We start from the raw sequence: 21,278 nt of genomic DNA, 5'->3' as shown, positions 1-21,278 counted from the left end.
TCCAACTCTGAATGGGTGGCATTCTGCCAATCCTCTCCACTTGGTGATTTTCCAGGGTCCCTTTCACCAGATTAGTCTTTCTCATAACACACTAGCCTGGCATCCATCACACTTACAATCAGCAAATTCCAGCAATTTATATAAAAATTCAACACCACAAGCCGACTCAGGACAGCCGATGTGCAGTCTTGTAGTCTCTTTGATTTGTTAAATAAAAATGAAACCAGAAGCAAGTGAAGCCCAAAAGTAGTGAGATCTGCCTTGAAAATTCATTTTGTCTCTGGTAAGGCCAGTGGGACACATGCTCTAAAAAACACTAGGTGCGATGCACACTTACACAGTGATGTCCTAAATGCACCCCTTGTAAATGTATCTACCTTCTAGACCACCACCCATAAATCACCCATTCGTATGAGGTGGCACAAACAGGCACATGTAAACATCTCACAGGTGGTGATCAGTGCAGATGGGCACACAGTGGCCAGGCCCTCCTCAAACCCTCAGTCGGCCTTGTTCTGGGACAGGAAGGAGCCCAGTGAGGAAGACAGGCTTCCTTCGGCACATCTGCACCCATAAGCAAGCCTCCCCTCCATCCGGTGCCTGCCCAGGAGCCCGCCCTCTTGGACATGAGTCCTCTGCTGGCGCCCTGGCTAGGAACCCGCGGGGTGGTCACCTGGAGCTGCTGCTCCTTGAACATGTCGGGGTGAGGCGCGCTGAGAATGTCATCTGCCAGCTGCGCCTGGCTGTCAATGTTGACTGGAGTGGTGGCTTTGCTGCACAGGAACTTACTGAAAATTTCACGGGCCCTGTAGGAAAGCTGACAGGACACGTGTGAGCGGGACACGGCAGACCACAGGCTCCCTCCATGCATGTTTTCTACTTGTTTCACTACTGTGTTCCAAACAACAGACAGCATACCAGATACATCTGGGAGCCCAGTAATATTTCTCATTTGAAAAAAGAAGTAAAAGTCTAAGCCAGTATGAAACCTCTCATGAATCTGGTTCTAAGCTTTTCTGATGGGCAACATAAGTGTTCCAAAGACGTGAGTGATGCACCATGGTGGGGTTGCCTGGGTGCCGTGTGGTGTGTGGCACTTTAAGCAGTGTGGGCTCAGTAGGGGCCTTGGTTTGTGCAACAGTGAGTGGAGTGGGCAGATCAGAGATCCAAGTGCGGACGGGGCCAGGGGCTGCCTCAGACAGGGCACTGCAGCCAGGATGCGCCACGGGGAGGGGGCAGGGGGAGCTGCGTGGCCCGAGTGGGGGGGTGTGCGGGGGATGTGGGGTGGAAGGGGCTGCACGCTGCTGTAGTGGGGGGTAGGAGGGCTGCGAGCAGCTGGGAGGGGAGGTGGCTGCACGAGGCCTGGGTTTGGCAGTGTGTTGGAGGGAAGGGGCTGCTCGCAGCCCGGGGTGGGCAGGTGTGGGGGCTGTGCGGCCTGCTTCTGCTGCAAGCGGTCACGGCTGAGGCCGTTTAGGCAAAGCATGTGTAGGCAACGCTAAATACCAGATATATTCAGAAACTTATTCTGACAAAAAAACGTTCTTTAAATCGTGTGAAACTGTTCACGCGGGCGCCGCACTGGGCGGGTGCTGGCCCACAGCGAGGCGCCCCCTCGCTCTTCGGGCACCCCCACCCCAGGCTGTAAGGCTCACCTCCTTCTTGTCGTGGGCGGGAACATGACTGAAATATTCGCAGGCCTGCCAGAATAAAATGTTCTCTTCGCTGAACTCCTTCCTTAGAAAATCCTAGGAGAGACGCGGCCAGTCAAGGCTCACCCAGGCCGAGAGGTCGGAGGTTTCGGGGCCTGCCTCCCTCCATTCCTGCCCTCTTATTTTTACCTTCCACACGAACCAGGGGTGGATAAGCACCTCTCCACGACTCACCCAGGGCCACGAAAGGCACGCCCGGCGACCGCGCACACACAGAGCACCGGCGGCCTGTGCCTGGTCTCCTCCGCATCGCACTCGAGCTGGGCCACCCCCGCGGCGCCCGCCTCCCCACCCGTTCCCACGGGGAGGGGCCGCGCTACTCACGGAGAAGTACCGCACACCGAGAGGGTCCTGCAGGAGGCGCTCGAAGGACACGGCCCAGCTGGCGACCCTCCTCTCCCGCAGGCGCGGGCAGCTCTGCACGCTGGGGAGGCTGGCATTGCTGCTCAGGCTGTGCTTGCTCACGCAGCCCTTCAGGTCGGCGCCGGGCAGCTCTGCGGGGACCAGCACAGACCTCACCTGCACGTGTGCCCTCCGCTCCAGCCTCCGGGAGGCGCCCCGAACTCTCACCAAGGTGTCTTCTCTAAAACACGCATGCAGTCAACAAAACGCAAGACGCCCACAGTGCACCCAGGGCTGTCCCAGGTGGGTGACCACAGAGCTCAGAAGGACGCTAAGCCCCATCTTGACGCAGCCACATGCACACACACAGAGCCATGAAGTTGGCGGCCACAGCCAGCCACAAGGGTGCTCATTACAAAGCAGCTGAGCAGGAGCTATGGGGGCTGGAGGGATTCCATCCAGGAAGCGGGGAGGTGCCCCAGGCGGTGAGCACCCGCGGGACGGGCAGGCTGAAAGGGCTCATGGGGTCCCCAGGACCTGGGCGCCGCCCTCCCCCCAGCGGGGCACTGCACACTTCTGCTCCTGCACCTGTTGCACTCAGGCTGGTCTCCACACAAAATGCTCCAGTGCCACATGCCCACGGTATCAACCACACGAGTTAGTGTGACAGCTGGGCTACAGGCCATGTGAATGCACAGTCCACTCCCCCAGAAGGCTGGTCCCTGGGCAGCCACAGAATGGCACTAAACAGCCTTGCTCCTGGTCTCCCTCAAGTAAGTCCACTGTCTCAGCTGGTCGCGGTGGGGAGTCAGCAGACTTGGGAATTGCCTCCAGCTCCGGGCTGCAGGCTGACCATTTAAAATGGCAGCAGAACAGTGACAGGGCTGGGGACACAGTGTGCACCCCACAAGGCAGAGGCCCAGCCTGTGGCGGAGCACAGCCCAGAGCCCAGAGGGCTGTGGGAGGAGCCGAGAGCAGAGAGCAGCAGGCCCGGGGCACCGAGGGAGCAAACCGTGAGTGACCGCTTCAGATTGGATTCGTGGGGCGCCTAGAAGCCACTCTGGGCAGCAATCATTCAGAGCTCACAAGCTTTCAGATTAGAAAAGGAAAACAAAGTCACAGGATAATCAACTAACTTAAGCTGCTATAGAAAAAAACTACAGATCGAGGAGAAGTTATAAAAGATCAGAGAAGGTCAATTTTAACTTTTCTTTAGGATCCACCGTGCTGTATACGTCAGTTCAGAGACACAGTGCCACCAGTTCTCCCTGGGGGCCGAGGGGAAGGCTCTGCCTCTGGGCCGCCTGCAGGACGTGAGCTCATCACGCAGCAGCGCGCCGGCCAGGGAGCAGCGGACAAGCCAACTCACAACCCTGCCATCGTGTAGCTGGGACCTTCTGCGATTCCAGACACGGAGACCCTCCCCGTGTGGAAAGCAGTGCGCCGTACACGTCTGTGAGGCAGGAAGCACACACACACACACAGACACGCTCTCTCTTTTGGGCTGGGGTCCAGAGGAGGCCCTGCTCTTCATGTCTGATTCACGTCCAATAACTGGCGCAACGAGGGGCAAACACCATCAAGTTAATTCTATGTTAAACACATCCAACATACTTGCCAGCAGATGCTATGTCAGAACTAGATAAGCTGAGTGTAGAAGTTCAAGTGGAAACCAAACATGAAATGCTGGACAAACAAAACAGGACAGAGCCACAGGCAGGGCCAGCCCCACCCGCGTCACACCACATCACAGACCCACGTGCTGAACGGGCCAGAGGGCGCGCTGCGGCGGACTCTCCAGTAAGTGAGCAGCGCACCAGACAACCACCCGACCGTCCAGTCGGGCCCCTCCCAGCACACACGGGATGGAACGGTGCCAAGCACCACCTGTGAGCTGCCGGATCAAGAAATGCTGATGGGAAACATGGCGTGGCTCTGGGAATGCCTGAGGTGGAGAGCCAGAGCCATAAAAGATAGTACTGATGTGACAGATGCCACAGAGACTTAAAATCTCTGTGTGTGAGAACAGATGGGAGGTTGCCAGAGGCAGAGAGGGGGGTCAAAAGGTGTAAACTGCCAGGTACAGGACAGTAAGTCCTGGGCTGCACTGTGCAGCAGGGTGAACACACTAGACTCACTTGGTGATCACATCCCAACATACACAAATGCCGCATCAAAATGCTGTACACCTGAGAATCAGTGTTGTGTGTCACTACGCCTCCATGAAAATGTAAAAAACACCAAAAGCTAACTCAAAAGACAAATAAGACACTGGGAAGATGTATGTAATGCTACACAGATGAAGGACTGATTTTCTTTGTACTTAAGGGCACCTACACATCAATAAGGGAAAGTTCGATAACCCCCAGAAAAATGGAAGCAGCATGTGCGGCCTGCCAGGGCTCCTGACCGCATGGAGGCCCGTGCAGCTTCCTCAGCTGCAGGAGAATTCAGTGTCATTCTGTGCCTGCCTACCTGACAACCTCATGATCAGCAGGGTCCGAGCAGAGAGGTGCCCTCCTGCTACACTTTATGTTGATAGAAACCAGATGACCCTCACAAGGTAATCTATTTTTAAAACACTGTAAAGAATGAGCACCAGAACATTCTTCCTCAAGGCAGCAAGGTTGACCTGAGAGCAGAGGGTGCATGAAGGTGCCCAGCTTCAGGGAGGCGGGAAGGGCCTCCGCATGGGACAAGCACACGCAAAGGCTGCGGTGGAAGGCACACGCTCACGGCGGGGTGTCTGGGCTTTGGGGGCAATGTGCTGAGGAAGTGCACAGCTGGTGGGGCTGGTGGGGCTGGTGGGGCTGGGCGGGGGCGCCCGGCCATGCAAGTCTTCCCCTAGGGGACAGTGTTGAATGGGGCAGTGTCAAAAAGGGACTTACTCCTCCCCAGTTCTCTAGCTGTGTGGGAGGGCGGCCCTGAGCTCTGCCAGGGGCAGGCCCAGCTGGGGGTGCGGGTGGCCTGGACGCAAGGCAGGGGAGGCAAAGAGGAAGGCTGGCAGCAAACCACACACAGAGCAGCAGGACCCTGCCAGGTGTTGCGGCCTTTTTTCTCAAATGAATGTCCAACAGCCCAACAAGCAGAGTGATTAGGGGTGTCTGCCTCCTTGCTCCCTGGGCCCCAGCCAGCATGCAGGAGAGGCTGGCCCACTCCACTGGGACCACAGATTTCCCACCAGCCACCCGGGCCCGTCCCTTCTAGTTCCTGCTTCCCAGCACTCACAACTCCTTGTGCTTGACTCCCGCTCTGCGGCCGGTTCTCGCTATTCCCCAGGCTGTGCCCCCGCAGGAGGCACAGGGATAGGTGACTTGCGTGGACTGACCCACCGCCCTACTGACTGAATGTAAATTTAGTGTGAGAGGCCCTCATATTGGCTGAACTCATTTTGATAAGACTTGGCAAGTACTAATTACCTTTTAAGACTCACAAATCAACAATTGATATTTTAAATGTCTAATAGAAAAAGAAACTTTAAAATTAAAAAAAAATGGGGAACTACAGCCCCAGCCGCTGGCACGGCTGAGGTTGGCTGTACTGACTCTTCGGTGGGAGCCATCCCTGGCCGTGAAGTCGCAGGGGCCTTGACATTGTGCACAGAAAGGCACAGCCATGGTGAGGGAGGGGCGCAGGCCAACAGGAGCAGCCGGGCCCAGGACAGGGAGCACCGGTTGTGGCTGATAGCCCCCTGCCACACCCCTGCGCTGGAGGGACACAGGCCTGGCCCTTGCCCTCACAGGGTCCCAGAAGGATCCTGCAGGCATCCCACGGGGTCCGGAAGAGACACCTAGCCACTGGCTCCTTGCTCCACAGGATGAAAGCGTGGCTCCCGGGTCTCCTGCTTCCTCCCGGGAACTCATCCACTCTGTTCCGTTTCTGACTCAACAGCCCAATGCCTGCGCCAGGTCCTCAACTCAAGCCCCAGGGGAGCGTAGAGCAGGACCGAGCAGACACAGTGACCTGAAGGAGCAGGCATGCAGGGGCCAGGCCACATGCAGCCCGAGTCCCTGAACAGCAGGATTCTGGCCCGCGAGCCACAGGAACACACACATTCTTCCATGTGGGCAAATCAGAGACAACTGCTGGCTGCGTGATACACGTGGACGCAGAGCTCTTTAATCGAAGCTCTCCTGGGGACGCTTCCCGGTGGCTCTTCCTACAGGAGAATATGGGGAGGCACGCGATGATGCAGAACACCCTCCTGGGGGGTGAGAGCAGGCACTGCTCACACAGGCCACAGCATCCTCAACCCACACAGAAAGTCACACCGCCCTGGATACCCACTGTCAAATTCTGAATCACAATTCACACCACCTTTAAACGCGCTCTGCATCCATTTTTGACAGATGGAGAATAGTGCACATTTATGAAGGGATTGACCTTGAAAGTGAAATTCCTTGAAACGCCAGGATTCCTACCCCAACTCCAAGGCTGGAACAGGAGACAGAATGAGCATGAACCCATACGTCGGACTCACGACCGGTTCCCTCTCGGGCGCTGGGGATTTGGTGAGACCAGGCCCTGGCGCCTGGGCCGGAGGGAGGGCTGTCCGAACAGACATCCGCACAGCCTGCACCACGGCACCACTTCAGAGGACGTTTCCTGGTTTTGTTGTTACCACTGGAGGGTTTTTTTCCTTTCAATTAACGATTTGAGTCAAAAAAATGCTTTCTTGGTGAGAAAGTCTTTAAAGACTGTTTCAGATTTGCTGAAAACTGAAAAAGCCACCACCATCTTTATACTGGCTGGACAAACACGTAAGTTACATGCTACAAATGATTTTAATAACACTTCAGTTTGAAAACTTTATGGCTAATTCTGTAACAAGGCTTTAGCCCGTTACCACCTCACCAGAATAGACCATCCAGACCATCATCTCCAGTACTTCAATATGTCAGTCAGAGCGCAAGGTCACGTCATAGGGCGTCCCCGTGACTCAGCCCCCGTGGCGCACATACCTGGAGGTCGCACAAGGCAGCCTGCCCCCGACAGCCATGATGAGGCGCACAGGCTGTGAGGCACTTTACCTGGGTACAGCTGGTAAGAGCCACTGTGATGCCATCTAACCAAATACTTCCAACCATTCACCGCAAACCACCCCTCTGAATCCATACCAGGCTCAGCCAGGACAGCCCCCGAGGCCCTGGGCAAAGGCTCAGGCCGCACCCAGACACATTGTTCCTTAGCTCAAACTCTGTGGGGAGGCAAATGAGTGCAGTTTCCCCAGCATCCCTGTCACCCAGGCTTATAAAGGCAACTCTCTCCTTCATGCTCAGGAGAGGAAATCAAGAGTATGCTTAGCACAAAGCACCACAGAAGACACATGCATAATTCACGGCCATTCCTGTAGCCTGCTGCTGCTGCTCTTGGAACTTGAATTATTTAGTCAGGCAGAGCATAGCCACAGCAACTGCAGCTCTGAGGTGCAAATGCTGAAGATGGAACCTGGGCAGGGTTGCTCTCCCTGGCAATTGGTTTTCTGTTAAACCAGCAGCACTGAAGGGAAGAACGAGTACTTGTAGCTTTCTATGTAACTGAGGCTTTTAAGCTCTTATTTCCCTATGTATCTTAAAAGTTTTTTAATCCCATAACCACAAAACCTCTCTCTTAAAAACGAGAAAGTGACCCCCAAAACCTGCACAGCATCGCTGTTTTAAGTTAGGTAAATAAGAGCCACACCTTCAGGCTGAAGCCAAGTGTGCGTGTGACATGTCCCACGAGAGTTTCATCTCTGAGAATGGCCGGTGGGCTGCATCCGGCTCTGGGGCAGGAGTTTGCGAGCCCTGCTAGGGAGCGTTGGACAGGCACCGCTACATCTTACATTGCACGCTATGCCTCAGTGACAGTTCCATTAAAAAGGTGTGAAATCACTCTCAGCATTTTCAAACAAGCCCTGAAAAGACTGTAAAGGTAAAGCTTGGCCTCAGTTGGTCCCACCTTCCTATCAGTGTCCTTTTTGCCTCGAGTTCCTGGAACACAGAAAGCTACCCCAGAGCCACCCAGCCAGGCAGCAGAGCCCTGTAGAGGAGAAGCGACCAGCTCTGCTCCTTCCGATCCGCACTCCCTCTGTGCCCTGTCTCCTCCTCTGCCAGGGCTCATGAGGCTGCTGTGAGCAGCGAGGGGTCATGCACTGTGCCTGGCACACTGGTGCTCAGAGAAAGCAGAACTCTTAGTACAGCTGAACAAAACTGGCAGAAAACGAGATGCTGTGGAAAAGCACCTCTCCTTGCCCCAAACTACCCCTTTCTTAGAACCATATGTGCCATCATTTGGGGGCAACTTTTTATTTTGATATAACTTTAAACTTGCAGAGAGGTCACAAGACTAGTAAAAGGACATCCTTTACCCAGATTCACCAAACTTCTGCCTTTTGCCCTATTTGCTGTCTCATTCTCTCTCTATCCCTCACTCCCTTCCAGTCTTTCTCTGAAGGCACACACCCATACACATGTAACCTTTTCCAAATTGAGACTGCTGGACACAGCATATCTCCCTGCCCCTAAACACTTCAGTGCGTTATTTCTGAAGAACAAGGACATTCTCTTTCATAACCACAATCAAAATCAGAAATCAAAATCAGAAAAAGGAACACGGTCTATATTCCAATTTCATGTCCTTCTAGCTATTTCCCCTGGTCCAGAGTTGAACTCAGGATCACTCAGTTGTCACATCTCTTTAGAATCTCCCAGCCTTTCTCTGCGTCTAGACTTAGACTGAGCCCACTCACCTCGCAGACCGCCCCTCAGTTTGGGTGTCTGACGTGCCCTGTGATTTGGCAGGAGTCCTCCAGAAACGGCGCTGGTCTTCCTTGGTGTCTCTCATCGGAAGGCCCATGATGTCAGCTGATTGCGGCACTGGTGATGCTCCACTGAGGGTCAGGTTTCTCCACAGCAGTCACCTTCTTCCCCTTGAGCCAGCATGTGTATCTTATGCCTCATCAGGCTGTGCCCAGGGTTGTAGCACCTGTTCTGGTGTTCTTATGCCATCATTCTTCCCCCACTGTCAGTTGGCACTTGTCCATAGGTAAGAGCCTTCTCTTCCTCCCCATTTAGTATAAATTCATTTATCTGTATCAGTATGAACTCAATGGAGTTTTGTTTTATTCAATGGGCTATAATCCATAAATACCTGTTTTGTCTTTTTTTTATGCTCTGCCTCCCTTAAAGCTGGTACCTGTGTCCTTCTGGTATGTATTGAGCACTTCCTTATTTTCTGCTATAAAAAAAAATGTGCCTGGCTCATTTTGTACTTTCCCTGCTCCAGCCCAGGAATCAGTCTTTGCTCCAAGGAGCCCTGATTCCTTTTACTGAAAAGGGGTAATTAGATACTAATATATGTACACAAGTGTGTTCACTGCCACTAGGGGGCTCTGTTGCTTCCAAGCCCTTTTAGAGGACAAAGAAAGGAAATACAGGTACACATGTGAATACACAGGTGTGCAGATATCTCTGTATTTCTATATCCATACGCTCCATCTACTAACACCGTGTGTTCATCTGACCCTCCAACTCCAACCAAACCTGGTATATCTCTCCCGGTCTGTGTTTTCACTCCTGCCCCCGCAATGGGAACTGGGGTCCCACTTGCCTTAATGGATTTACTTATTTGCTCAAGCCTGGAACATACTCAAACCCTCTACAAGGTACTTTAAGAATGTTAACCACACCAGTGCAAAAGCAAACCTAACCAGAGTTTAATCTTTTTTGATCTTTTCTAGATAAAATCTACATAAAGTGAAGTGCTCAGTCTTAGGTACAGGACTTAGTGAGTTTTAAAATTGTGTCATCTACTTTTTAAAGCTTGCACTTGCTTACCAAGTGAACTTATCCACCCTTCAAACCAACCGGGCCTTGAGAATATCTGCCATAATGTTATTAAAATAGTGAAATTCAGTTCCCAGGTAAAACCAAGGTGGAGACCCAGGCCCCAGGATGGTTGTTCTGGCACTGGGTGGTGTGATGTGATGCATCTCATAGGCCTGAATGCCTCTGTGCCTTGGTTTTCTCATTAGGGGAGAAACCAACATTTGCCAGGCTTGGGCAAGAGTGCGAATGCAGGGCTTCATACCATACATCTAAACACTGAACTGTCACAGAAGCTAATATACTGTTACATGAGCCACATCCTATTCTCTGACCTTCAAACAACCTGGAAGGTCAGGCTTGAATTTAGAGTTCTAGAACTTGCCTGAGTTCTGCATCAAAATGTGGTGGCAACATCATATCGAAAATTACCGAGTATCATAATTCTTCCAAGTGGTAAAGACACCTCAAGACAAATGCTGGGCATAGAAGCCACAGGGCATAAATCTGCAAAGAAGTAAAATGCTAACCTTTGCAAACAATATGGCTTCTCTCTCACTTACCAACTTAACATTTCCCTGTATGGCCCCGGAAGATGACTGGTTAGCCAGAGACGGGTAAGATTCCTCAAGGGAGGAACAACCTAAGACAGGCACAGTCGCAGGGGGGCCATCAGGAGAGAAATTGGGGATCAACAGAGGTGAGGCTTAGAACTTCACCCCCCACTGTTTTGAGAGAAATCTTCTGCATCCGTGGATGTTTTGTTGCCCTTGTCTAGCTTGGATTAATACTTAGTCTACAGGCACACACCTGATCATCTACATTTGCCCTCTTACAAGACTAAACTATGTTTTCTACCTTCATCTTGCATCTACCTACCACTTCAGCATTTTATTAAAAAAATAATAATAATAAGGGAGAAATGTGGGATTCACATATAAATCAAGTATAAAAATCAAACAAATAATCATATCTGACTTGATTAATTATAGTTCATGATGCATGATCAAAACCGAAAGTTTCTGTGATATGACTGCCCTTGCACTGTTGCTCAAGCCTGGAACATACTCAAACCCTCTACAAGGTACTTTAAGAATGTTAACCACACCAGTGCAAAAGCAAACCTAACCAGAGTTTAATCTTTTTTGATCTTTTCTAGATAAAATCTTATTTACTATGTAAGAACTTGTTCACCATCTAAGAACTTGTTCGTTATGCTTCAGAAGATTGGAGACTGTTGAGAATTAGGCTCAGAGTTGATTAATGATTGTGCATTGAGTCCCCCATACAGAATTTTATTGTTGTTAATAACCATTTGATCAATAAATATGAGAGATGCCCTCTCAAAAAAAAAACAATGTGGTGGCAACAGAAAGGACTGTCTGGCCTGTGGCCTGTCCCACCCCACTGCCTTCTCTTCCCAGCCCAGCCCCAGCTGCATCTGCTCCACCCAAGATGTCACATCACTGCCCCACCACAGTCACCCTTAGGTCCTGAGAGCATTTCCTTCAGTCCCCAGTTATTGCCAGGTGTTTTTTACAAACTTAAAAGCAGCAAAGTTTTTTCTCAAAGAAATCGTATGCGGAACAGACCCACTGGGAAAGAGGAGGTGGGAAATAAGGATCAATGGACAAAGTCAGGCTCCTCTGTGTCCCCCAGTGCAGCCTTGCACCAGCCAGCCAAGTAGCTCTCCTGACAGAAAACCTGCTGCTAATTATGGAACCGTACTGATAATTAGAATAAGATGTTTTTAGAACTCTATAGCACCTCCTCAGAATGGAGTCTAGAAACCATGGATCTCATTCAATCAGCCCATTTTACAAATGTAGTTGCAGAGGTCTGAAGACCTTCTGTGGTCTGCCCAAGATTAGTCAGTGACGGTGCTGAGACTGTCCACGTGCTCCACACCACAGCCCAGGTCCCAGCCAGACTGCATAGCCCTGGACAGGAGGGCAGATGTCTTATAACCCTTATGGATCCTTCAATGTACAGTACACTTTGAAGAGCCCACAGAAATGTGAGCCCAAACAGGAGAAATCTAAATTCTGAGTCTCTCCTGGAAAAGCCTGATTTATAACTTCTGGCAGAGCAGAGCAGAGCACACTTTCCATGTCTGAAACGACACAAGTCCTTCTGGGAAGTGAAATGCCAAGCAGATGGGGCAAAATGTTGGAAGAGCCCACGAGGCCACGTGAGTGGGAAGGACAGGAACCAGAAGGGGTCAGTGTGGGAAGTGTGAGGCAGCGGGCAGAGACAAGTAGATTTTGTCACTTGTCACATTGAATTTTCAGGATTCTGAGCTCAGAGCTATCAACTATGACCACAGATGGCTGGCCAACTAAAGGTAGCAGCAGACCACAGGGAGCCTCCAGGACTCACCAAAAAGGGGCACAGGCCATTTTTCAAAGATAAGCCTGAACAAATTTATTTATTATGTTAACTTGAATGAAAAAATTCACATTATTTACTTTATTAATTTCTTTCTTTTCAATAAAATACACATACTTTTATGAAGATGTTCTTCTTTTATTCTCGTGCCAAGGGCCACACATGAAGCACAGACCCTCTAGCTGTGGCCTGTCCCCGTCTACAGGACACTGCCCAACGCAGAAGCCTGAGGACCACAAATTCAGGGCCCCACAAGGAAGACCCAAAAATGGTGCTCAACCGTCCCACAGCCAAGGTGGGGCTGCCCACATGGGAAACGCAAGCTCCTGGCCTGCAAGAAGGTGCAGGTGGAGATGAGGCAGGGGGCACCTTCTCTAATAGGACAGGTGGCTGGAGGGCCAGACCTCAGGGAAGGACAAGGGTCAAGGGTACAAAATCATCGAGGATGCATGGGGCAGGTGGCTCCTTCTTCAGGGAGGGCACCTAGGGGCCACTCTTGTAAGGGGAAAAGAGGTAGTAATGAGGCAAAGGAAAAGCCCTGTGCAATTTTTTACCTATGTCAACCAAAAAGCCTGGGTTTTCTGGGACAGTTATTTCACCTAAATTTCAATGATGATAATATGTTGGTGTAAACACAGTATTTGGCAAATAAAAGGTAACATTTGTACCTTTTATATGACTTCCAAATAAAACAATCAAATTCCAAAAGTCATTTGTTAAAACTGTTTCCGGAAGTCTGGGCACTGAGCCGGTCAGGGGCTCCTGGGGGCCCCCAGTCCCTGGCCGAGGGAAAGCAAGCGGCCCCCGGTCCCTCCCCCTGCAGCGCACGGCTGGGATGCACGAGGCCCCGAGCTGCTCCGTGGGTGTTTCTCCAGTGGGCGGAGCCAGAGGCTGAGACGCCCGTCTCGCTGGCTTGCCCTCCCTCCCTCCTGTTGGCTTTGGGGATCTGTCAAGCTTGACTCGTCTATGAAATACGCAGGTAATCTGCTACTCCAGGGAAGCCAACTGTTCCCTGTGTTTTTTCCCTAAAATTGGGTAGGGAAGTTTAAAAGGTAAATAGGCCACCCCCACTTCTCATTTATTCAACAGACACTTGTTGAAGGCGCACTCTGTGGTAAGCTCTGTCCTAGACACCAGAGCCTCCAGCCCAGCTCCACCTGGCACAGGTGTCATGGTTCGTGGTGTAGGTCCTGGAGCCACGCTGCCTGGCTGAATCAGAGTCCCCCTTCCCAGCTCGGCAAGGTCCCTACCCTTCTGTAAAACTGCGGTAATAACCATGTACTGACATCACAGGGATGCTGTAAGAACCCCACTCCTTGCCAAGTAACTTCCAAGCCACCTCACCTTTCCATAAAACTGGGGGTAAAAATGTACACTGGCTTCACAGGACAATCACGACACAGCACCGAGCACAGAGCGGGCATTCAGTGATACTGGCTGAGTGTGTGGATCGTGTGCCCAGATGAGATGATACAGGCTGAAAAGCATACAGCTTCAAATTATATATCTCTTGCATTTTTAATGTACAATTCATGAATATTTTCTCCTTTAAAAATTTTAAACATAAATATAAAATCCCTCTGATCATTACCTAAAATCCTGGTCCTATTTCTCCTCTCCAGAGAAAATCCATCTTATTTACTGTGTTGATCCTTCAAAATATTTTTAACACTTCTACCAAAACACATACATTCCCACAAAAATAATGTGTATTGTTGAGGAAGGCTACTAATTTTTATCTTTCTGAACTCCATTAGTTCTAAAAGGCATGGTCATGTGATTGATATCCTTTGGGTTTTCTAGTTAGGTGAAAATCTCATTCAAGAACAATTATTTGGTTTCTTCCTTTCCACATTTTTTATTTTATTTATTTTTCTTGCCTTCCAGTGTTGGCCAAGATCCCCAGGACAATGTTAGATAGTTGCTGAGATAGAGAACATCCTGGTTCTAATAGGAATACTTCCAACATTTAACTATTAAGTATAACTTTTAAAAAATCAGATGTTCCTAGAGGGTATTATGCTCAGTGAAATAAGTCAGGCAGAGAAAGACAAATACCAAATGATTTCTCTCGTTTGTGGAGTATAACAACGAAGCAAAAATGAAGGAACAAAATAGCAGCAGACTCACAGGTTGGTTCCAAGAAGGGACTAGCGGTTACCAAAGGGGAGGGGTGTGGGAGGGTGGGTGAGGAGGGAGGGAGAAAGGAATTGAGGGATACCATGATTGGTGCACATGGTGTGTGGGGGGTCTTGGGGAAGACAGTGTAGCACAGAGAGGACAAATAGGGACTCTGTGGCATCTTACTACACTGATTGACAGTGATGGGGAGGTATAGGGGTGACTCAATATTGAGGGTGAATGTAATAACCACATTGTTTTTCTTGTGAAACCTTCATAAGAGTGTATATCAATGAAACCTTAATAAAAAAAAATCAGATGCTCCTTTAGCCTCTATTGTGATAATTGTATGGTTTTACTCCTTTAATCTATTAATATAACACAATCTTTATATAGGCCTGTGATATGCCGCTACCAAAATGTAAGCTCCGTGAAGTCAGAGACTTTGTTCATCAATGTACCAACAGCGCCCTTAGGCAACTTTGAAGAAAGCAGGAGATCAAAAATAATTGCTGACTGAATAAATGGTGACTTGAATGGACAACTCCCTAATGTTGCACTTCCTTGCATGCCGCAAGTAAACCCTACTTCATAAGGATACTTTATTTTTTTAAACACTGCTGGATTCAACTTACTAATATTTAAAAGTTTCCTTATTTATTCATAAGTGAAATCTGCCACTATAATTCTGTGCCATCCTTGTCCAGTTTCAGTATGAAGGTTATGCCAGGCTTGCAGCAAAGTTAAGGAGGCTCCCAACTTCCACACCATGTGTGGCATACCACATTAAGGTCCAAACACCTGTCCCTGTTTGAGAAAGGATCATTCACGCTGCTGGCACAGATGGCAGGCTCAGGCTTGTGACATGCTTCGGCCAGTGGGTGTGAGAGGCCCTACTGTGTGCCACCTCGTTGGGGGACCCCACAGAGGAACCGCTCCAGCAGTCTGGCCTCTGCAGTGAAAACACTTAGAATAAAAACAAAACTGAAGTGCAGTAGGCATGAATTGTAAGGAAGAAGGGAATTTTTGCTTTTTTAAAGCCACTAAGACTTGGAGATTATTTATTATTGGAATGTTATGTAACCGAAACAAATTTGATACACTCATTTACAAATTGGTTTGGGCACAGTGCCTTCTGTGGGGGTAAATCTTTGGCTACCAAATCATTTTGCCTATGTTGATTTGCCAAAGTTTCTTTTTTTCATTAGGCAACTTTGAAATCCCCCTCAGATAAGGGGGATAGGTTCCAAGACCCCCACCCTCAGTGGATGCCTGACACCACAGATAGTACTGAACTCTATATATGCTATGTTTTCCCCTATACATATACATCTATGATAAAGTTTAATTTATAAATTAGGCACAGTAAGAGATGAACCATTATAACAATGTGCTATGATGAAGGTTATGTTCATGTGGTCTCCTTCTCTCTCTCAAAATATCAGACTGTGCTGCATGCACCCTTTTTCTTGTGATGACATGAGATGCTAAAATGCCCCATGGTAAGCTGACATGAGGTGATGACACAGGCGTGTGACATACTGTTTGGCTGCTGGTGACCTGGTGGCCTGCCATCTGCTTCCAGACTGCAGTTAACTGCAGACAGCAAGACCATGGCTGAGGGGGACACTGTGTGTCCCGGACCCCAAGAGCACTCACCCGATTTCACTGCATGAATGGGATGCTCTATTTCTGGTGCATGGTGCCCTCTTTGTTCTTTTTACCTTTTTTCACTTTGAATTATTTTGTCTGATATTAACAGTGCCATACCAGTTTTCTTTTTTTGGTATCCATCTGTTATATCTTCTTTCATTTAGTTATTTTCAACCTGCCTGTGTCATTTGGTTTTAAAATGGGACTTTTAACAATCTAAACGGAGAGCCCATCTCCCCTGACGCTCTTCCTCTCCCACTGACCTAGCTCTCTTACTCAGGATGTGTCCTACATGGCTTTCTCTACCCAGTCACTCCAGGCAACTTTACCTCCAGTGTTCAGTCGTACTGGAAATGCGACTCAAACAACAGTAACGTGATATTGGCAGCTGTCACTCACACAGCTCGGCATCGGGCAGGTGCTGCTGCACGTGCATCACACATACGGACCCACGTAATTCCCACCAGAGCTCCGGGAGGTGGGTCCTGGCACACCCGCTGTGTCGGGGGCAGAACCAGGGCAGAGTGCCAGCAGCAGAGTCGGGTTCACGCCTAGGCAGCGTGGCTCCTGAGCTCACACTCTTATTTCCTATAAAACATAAACATTTGCCTCCCTCGTCTCTGTCTCCACCATCTTCCAGCCCCCACTCATTGCATAGGTTTGAGACTCACTTTTCTGTGCCATCTCTAATTATTCAGATTTATCAAGGCATTAAATCCTTCTGAAGGTTTGATGACCCCCAGATCATGTGTCACACCAACCTGTCTGCACTCCATGTTCATCTCTCCAACCGTCTACACGACATCTCCACTTGGACATTGAATAACATCTCAACAATCTCAGGTCTAAGCACAACTGCAACTGCCCATTTATCCGTTGCTCCCCACCTCAGCCCCTGAGTTGCCCAAGTGAAAGCCCCAAGAACCCCCCTCCTGCACTCTGTGCTTTCCTGGTGGACACCCAGTCACTCTCTGTCAGGTCTCCCATGGCCCCAGATGCTCCTTCTCAGCTTCCCCTGGTTCCTCCTGCCTCCCCAGACTCACACAAGGCCAGCCTCGACTCACACTCCAGGCCTCGGCTCTGTTGAGCCGTGCTGGGCTCCCAGCTCCCACACCGTGGTCAACACCACACCCTAGTGCGACTGCCATGCTCGCCCAGAGGCATGCATGCCCCTACCAGCTTCTCTCCAACATGAAGGGCCACCTCCTGTGTGAGTCCCAGAGAACTTGTACATCACAGGCCTCCCCTCACTGTCTTTTGAACGATGGCACCTATGCGAGGGTGCACATTAGCCTGAAATGATCTCCACTAATGCTGTTTTAGATACTTAACAGGGGTCATAAATGTTTTTTTTTAAGGCAAATAAACCTCGCCAGATGTAGTATTTATTCCTGGGGGTATAACCTCAAGATTTCTGGAAAGCCAGACAGTAGGAGGCTAAACATGAACATTACAAATGTTACATCAGCTACAACAGTTTGACACCCAACTGTCCTAATGTCGGTGGCTATTTGCAGCTCCTGGTGATCCTGATCCCAAGGCTGCTGCGTGTCAGCCAGTGGGGACAGAGGCCGAGATGACTGGCAGGTGGCCGATGATGTCCCAATGGCTCCAACATGTCTAAGGAGCACGGAGGGCCTGGCATGACCAGAGCTAGCCTGGAGACACACAGAGCCGAGATGCCACTACCAGCTCTCAAAACGCAATACAGCAACAGTGATTACAATGCAGGGTGCTGATCCAGCGATGGACAAAGACCAGGGGACACAAGACAGGCCGGAACCAGACCTGCAGACATGGGATCCCCTGGTGAAGGTGCAACTTCAGTTCAGGGGGCGAAGGGTCATCTTTTCAATAAATGGGTCTGGGTTGACTGGATCTCACGCGGCATACAAGGAATCCGGTCCCCTGACTCACTTCAGATGCAAGAAATCAGTTCCTGATGATCAGGGATTTCGGTGTGAAAGATGAAACGATAATGGTTTCACCTTCAAGGTCAGGGGAAGGGCAGCACTAGAAGGACGTAAGTGCATTTCCAGAAGAAAAATGACAAATTGGATGACATTAAGATTAAGAGGTCTGGGCCCTCAAAAGACAGCACCAAAGGAGTGGGCAGGCAGGGTGAAGAGGGGCTTACCTGCATGCGAAGGAGTTATTTCCAGCATACAGTTCATGTTTTCTACAGATCAGCACGGAAAGGTAGATGATCTCATAGAAAATGAGCGAGTCTCGCACAGGCACTTCACCAAGTAGATATTCAAATGGCGAAAAGCACAGAAAGGTGCTCAATTCATTAGTCATCAGGGAACCTCAGACTCAAACCACAGTCCGGTGCCCCATGTATTGTTCAGTGGCTAGATTGCAAACAGGCAATACAAGTGTGAGGGGAGTTCTCAGGCATGGCGGGTCAGGTCAGGGGAGATGGTAGATCTTCAGGGCGCTGGTACCTGAGAACTCACACTTGTATTGCCTGTTTGCATTCTAGCCACTGAACGGGTCCATGGGGCACTGGACTGTGCAGATGCCCACTGGGGGTCCTGCATGAGCATGGCACGGCAGCACCACTCGCATACACACTGCCAGAACCAACCCATGCAACAGAACGGGCGCACAAGTCATGACGCGTTCGTACGCAGGGAAGGAGCAGTTCCTGACACGGACAATGTAGACACATCTCACAGACTACTGAGAAATGAGAGAAGCCGGGCACTGAAGAGTGCACTGTGAGAACACTTCCAAGTTCAGAAATGAGCTAGTGCCACTTGAGGGGGCAGCGACTGAAAGTGGGGACAAGTGGACTTCTGGGGGACTGGGAACACAGTGTGTCCCCTTGTGGAAGTCCCTCATGCCCACAGGTCCCTCATGCCACTGATGGTGTGAGCACTTTCAGTGTGTACGTCACTCTTCAATAAAACGTTTTCATTACTTGAAGAACAGTTGCAGCAAAAATGCACCTGGACAAAAATCAGACTCATAGGTACAGAGAGACAACTGGCATCAGCAGAGAACAGGCTGGGGGGTAACATGGGTAAAGGGTCCACTGTGGGGATGGAGGGCAGGGAGAACCATGGTGGCAGCCACTCTGCAGTGTGTGCAAATACGGGACATCATGTTGCACGCCTGAAACTAATGTAATGCTATGTACCGAATTTACCTCACAAGTCATGACGCGTCCGTACTCAGAGAAGGAGCAGTTCCTGACACGGACAATGTAGACATCTCACAGACCATGCAGCTGACCAGCCGTCAGCAGCGGGGTATCTGCATTTGCATTCTGCCTGGTGCCAGGGAAGTGGCCGGCACACGTGGGTCTGTGGCAGAAGGCCTGGGCGACAGGCCCTGGAAGAGCACCGGTCTGCGACTGGACAGACCAAGCCTGCGGCCAAGCTGGCAGGGCCAGAGCACCAGGGACAGGGCCGAGAATCTGGTTTCCTCCCCTGCTTCTTCTGGCCACCAGCACCCTGTGGGGAGCCAGGCTGAACCTAGCCCGGGGTGGGTCTTTACTCCCCAGATTCCAGCATCTGTCCACAGAGAGTTCCTAAAGGTAAATTAGTGCTGGTGTTGACGGACGGGGGTGGGTTGATGTGAACTCACTCAAAGAGGCTTCCTTAAAGCTGGGAAACATGGACCATTCCACGGCTGTCAAGTGCGGCTACTCTGAAAACAACCCCAGGGAAGTTTCTGCCTCACAGAGAGCCGGGACTGGTGAGGGGGGCACAGGTTTGCTTTCCGTGGCAGGAACACTCTGTGCTGACAGCCTGAGTTGAAGCTACACAGGCACCAGCCCTGGCCTCGGTCAACTCAAAGCTCCTGTCTTGTCTGCGTCCGTGGGCAAGTGCACGGCTGTGGTCAGACCACGGGGGTCGGATTCCACATTCCTCTGACTAACCTCAAGGCTGCCTACCTGCTTGCAGCCAGGACTGCACGGATAAAAGCACAGGAAGCACCTAGGAGCTGCCCAGGAGCATGCCTGCCCAGGAGCACGCCTGCCCAGGGCCAGGCTCGGTCACCACCACCATCAGGGAAGGGCCACAGCCTCTCCTATCCCAAGGAAATTCACTCAACAACACACAGTTATGCCTATGGTGTTTCTCTATATGGTGCTGGGCAAGCCAGGAATCCCTCCTGAGGAGGCAGCTCCCCCAAACTCCTTCCAATCAGAAGAAGGGCACATCTGGGGCACTTGTGGAGCCCCTTGCATGGGTGCCTGGAGAGCAGAGCCCAGTGCTGGCAAGACAGGGTGTCTTCCTCCCAGGAGGCGGAGCCCAGTGATGACGAGACCACCGCACTAGGAGTGTCTGGTACGCTCTGGGCACACTTTCATTGTTCGGCTCACCAGCCAGTGCTAATGCTGTGACCTCACAACTGACACTAAAGTCTACCAGCATTCACAGGGTGGGAGGCCAAACTGGGTGTTTGTTCATTCCCTGACGGCTTCCATGTACCCGTTACTAAGCCAGGTTCTGGAGGCACCAGGGAGGGCTGGGGGGCTGGGGACCCACTCTTTCTAGGGTCCTACGGGTAATGGAAAATCACTGAAGTTCTTTGTACAAGGAAGTGTCATGATCTGAGTTCTGTTCTGAATTATACAGACCATATCCCACAATTATAATTGAAAAAAAATTATGTCACAAAAATTCCACTTCTGGTCCTGATGGAATAACTGGGACCAAGCTCCCCCTACTACCCTCCATTACTAGAAAAGTGGGCAAAAAAATGAAGCAACAGTTCTCAAAGACTGAACCACAGACTGATTGCTGATGGAAAAGAAAGTCAGTAAGGTGAGCCTGAGCCCTCCGGCCATCTGCAGGGGGCACTTCACAGACGCACACAGGGAGGGCCCGAGCGGCGACGGCTCTTTCCCCCAGTTAAGGAGACGGAGAGATCAGAGTCCAGGAAGGCCGGGCAGCTGGGGTCTGCAGAAGCTAGAGGAAAGGGCCAGCGATCTCACAGGAGACCCTGAGGCAGGGCGAAGGACAGCCAGGCGGCCACAGGCTGGGCTGTTCCCAGCACGCACATAGGGTTGGGAGATTTCCAAGTCCTGTCAGCTCTTACTGAACACCTGGCCTTCAAAGGTGATCCCACAAGTGTTAGGCTTAAGTAGCAGGGCTAAACTAGTAAAAGGGACTTTAGACCTGCCCTAAAAAGGCCTAAAATCGAGTCTCAAAGGGATCGAGCCAGTCCGCAAGTAGCTTAACTGCCTATTAAAATGAAACTCTATATTCTTCTCCAAAGGAAGACAACCAAATCCAGCACTCAG

At 50.6% G+C, this 21,278-nt stretch overlaps 1 protein-coding gene across 4 annotated transcripts in view; it reads right to left on the bottom strand.

Annotated features, from left to right (window-relative positions):
* RGS12 (regulator of G protein signaling 12) overlaps positions 1–21,278 on the bottom strand; it is a 134,729-nt gene that overhangs the window by 19,682 nt on the left and 93,769 nt on the right. For all 4 annotated transcript variants that reach the window (XM_036992423.2, XM_073237979.1, XM_036992416.2 and 1 more), the window contains 3 exons: positions 2,034–2,203; positions 1,653–1,745; positions 674–817 (listed from right to left, as the gene is read on the bottom strand). In XM_036992423.2, the coding sequence (XP_036848318.1) occupies positions 674–817; positions 1,653–1,745; positions 2,034–2,203 (407 nt within the window). The remainder of the gene's footprint in view (positions 1–673; positions 818–1,652; positions 1,746–2,033; positions 2,204–21,278) is intronic.

Source organism: Manis javanica, chromosome 5 (assembly GCF_040802235.1).
Source record: "Manis javanica isolate MJ-LG chromosome 5, MJ_LKY, whole genome shotgun sequence".
Lineage (NCBI taxonomy): Eukaryota > Metazoa > Chordata > Mammalia > Pholidota > Manidae > Manis > Manis javanica.
The sequence above is the reverse complement of the archived record's forward strand: the minus strand, read 5'-3'. Positions and strand labels throughout refer to the sequence as shown.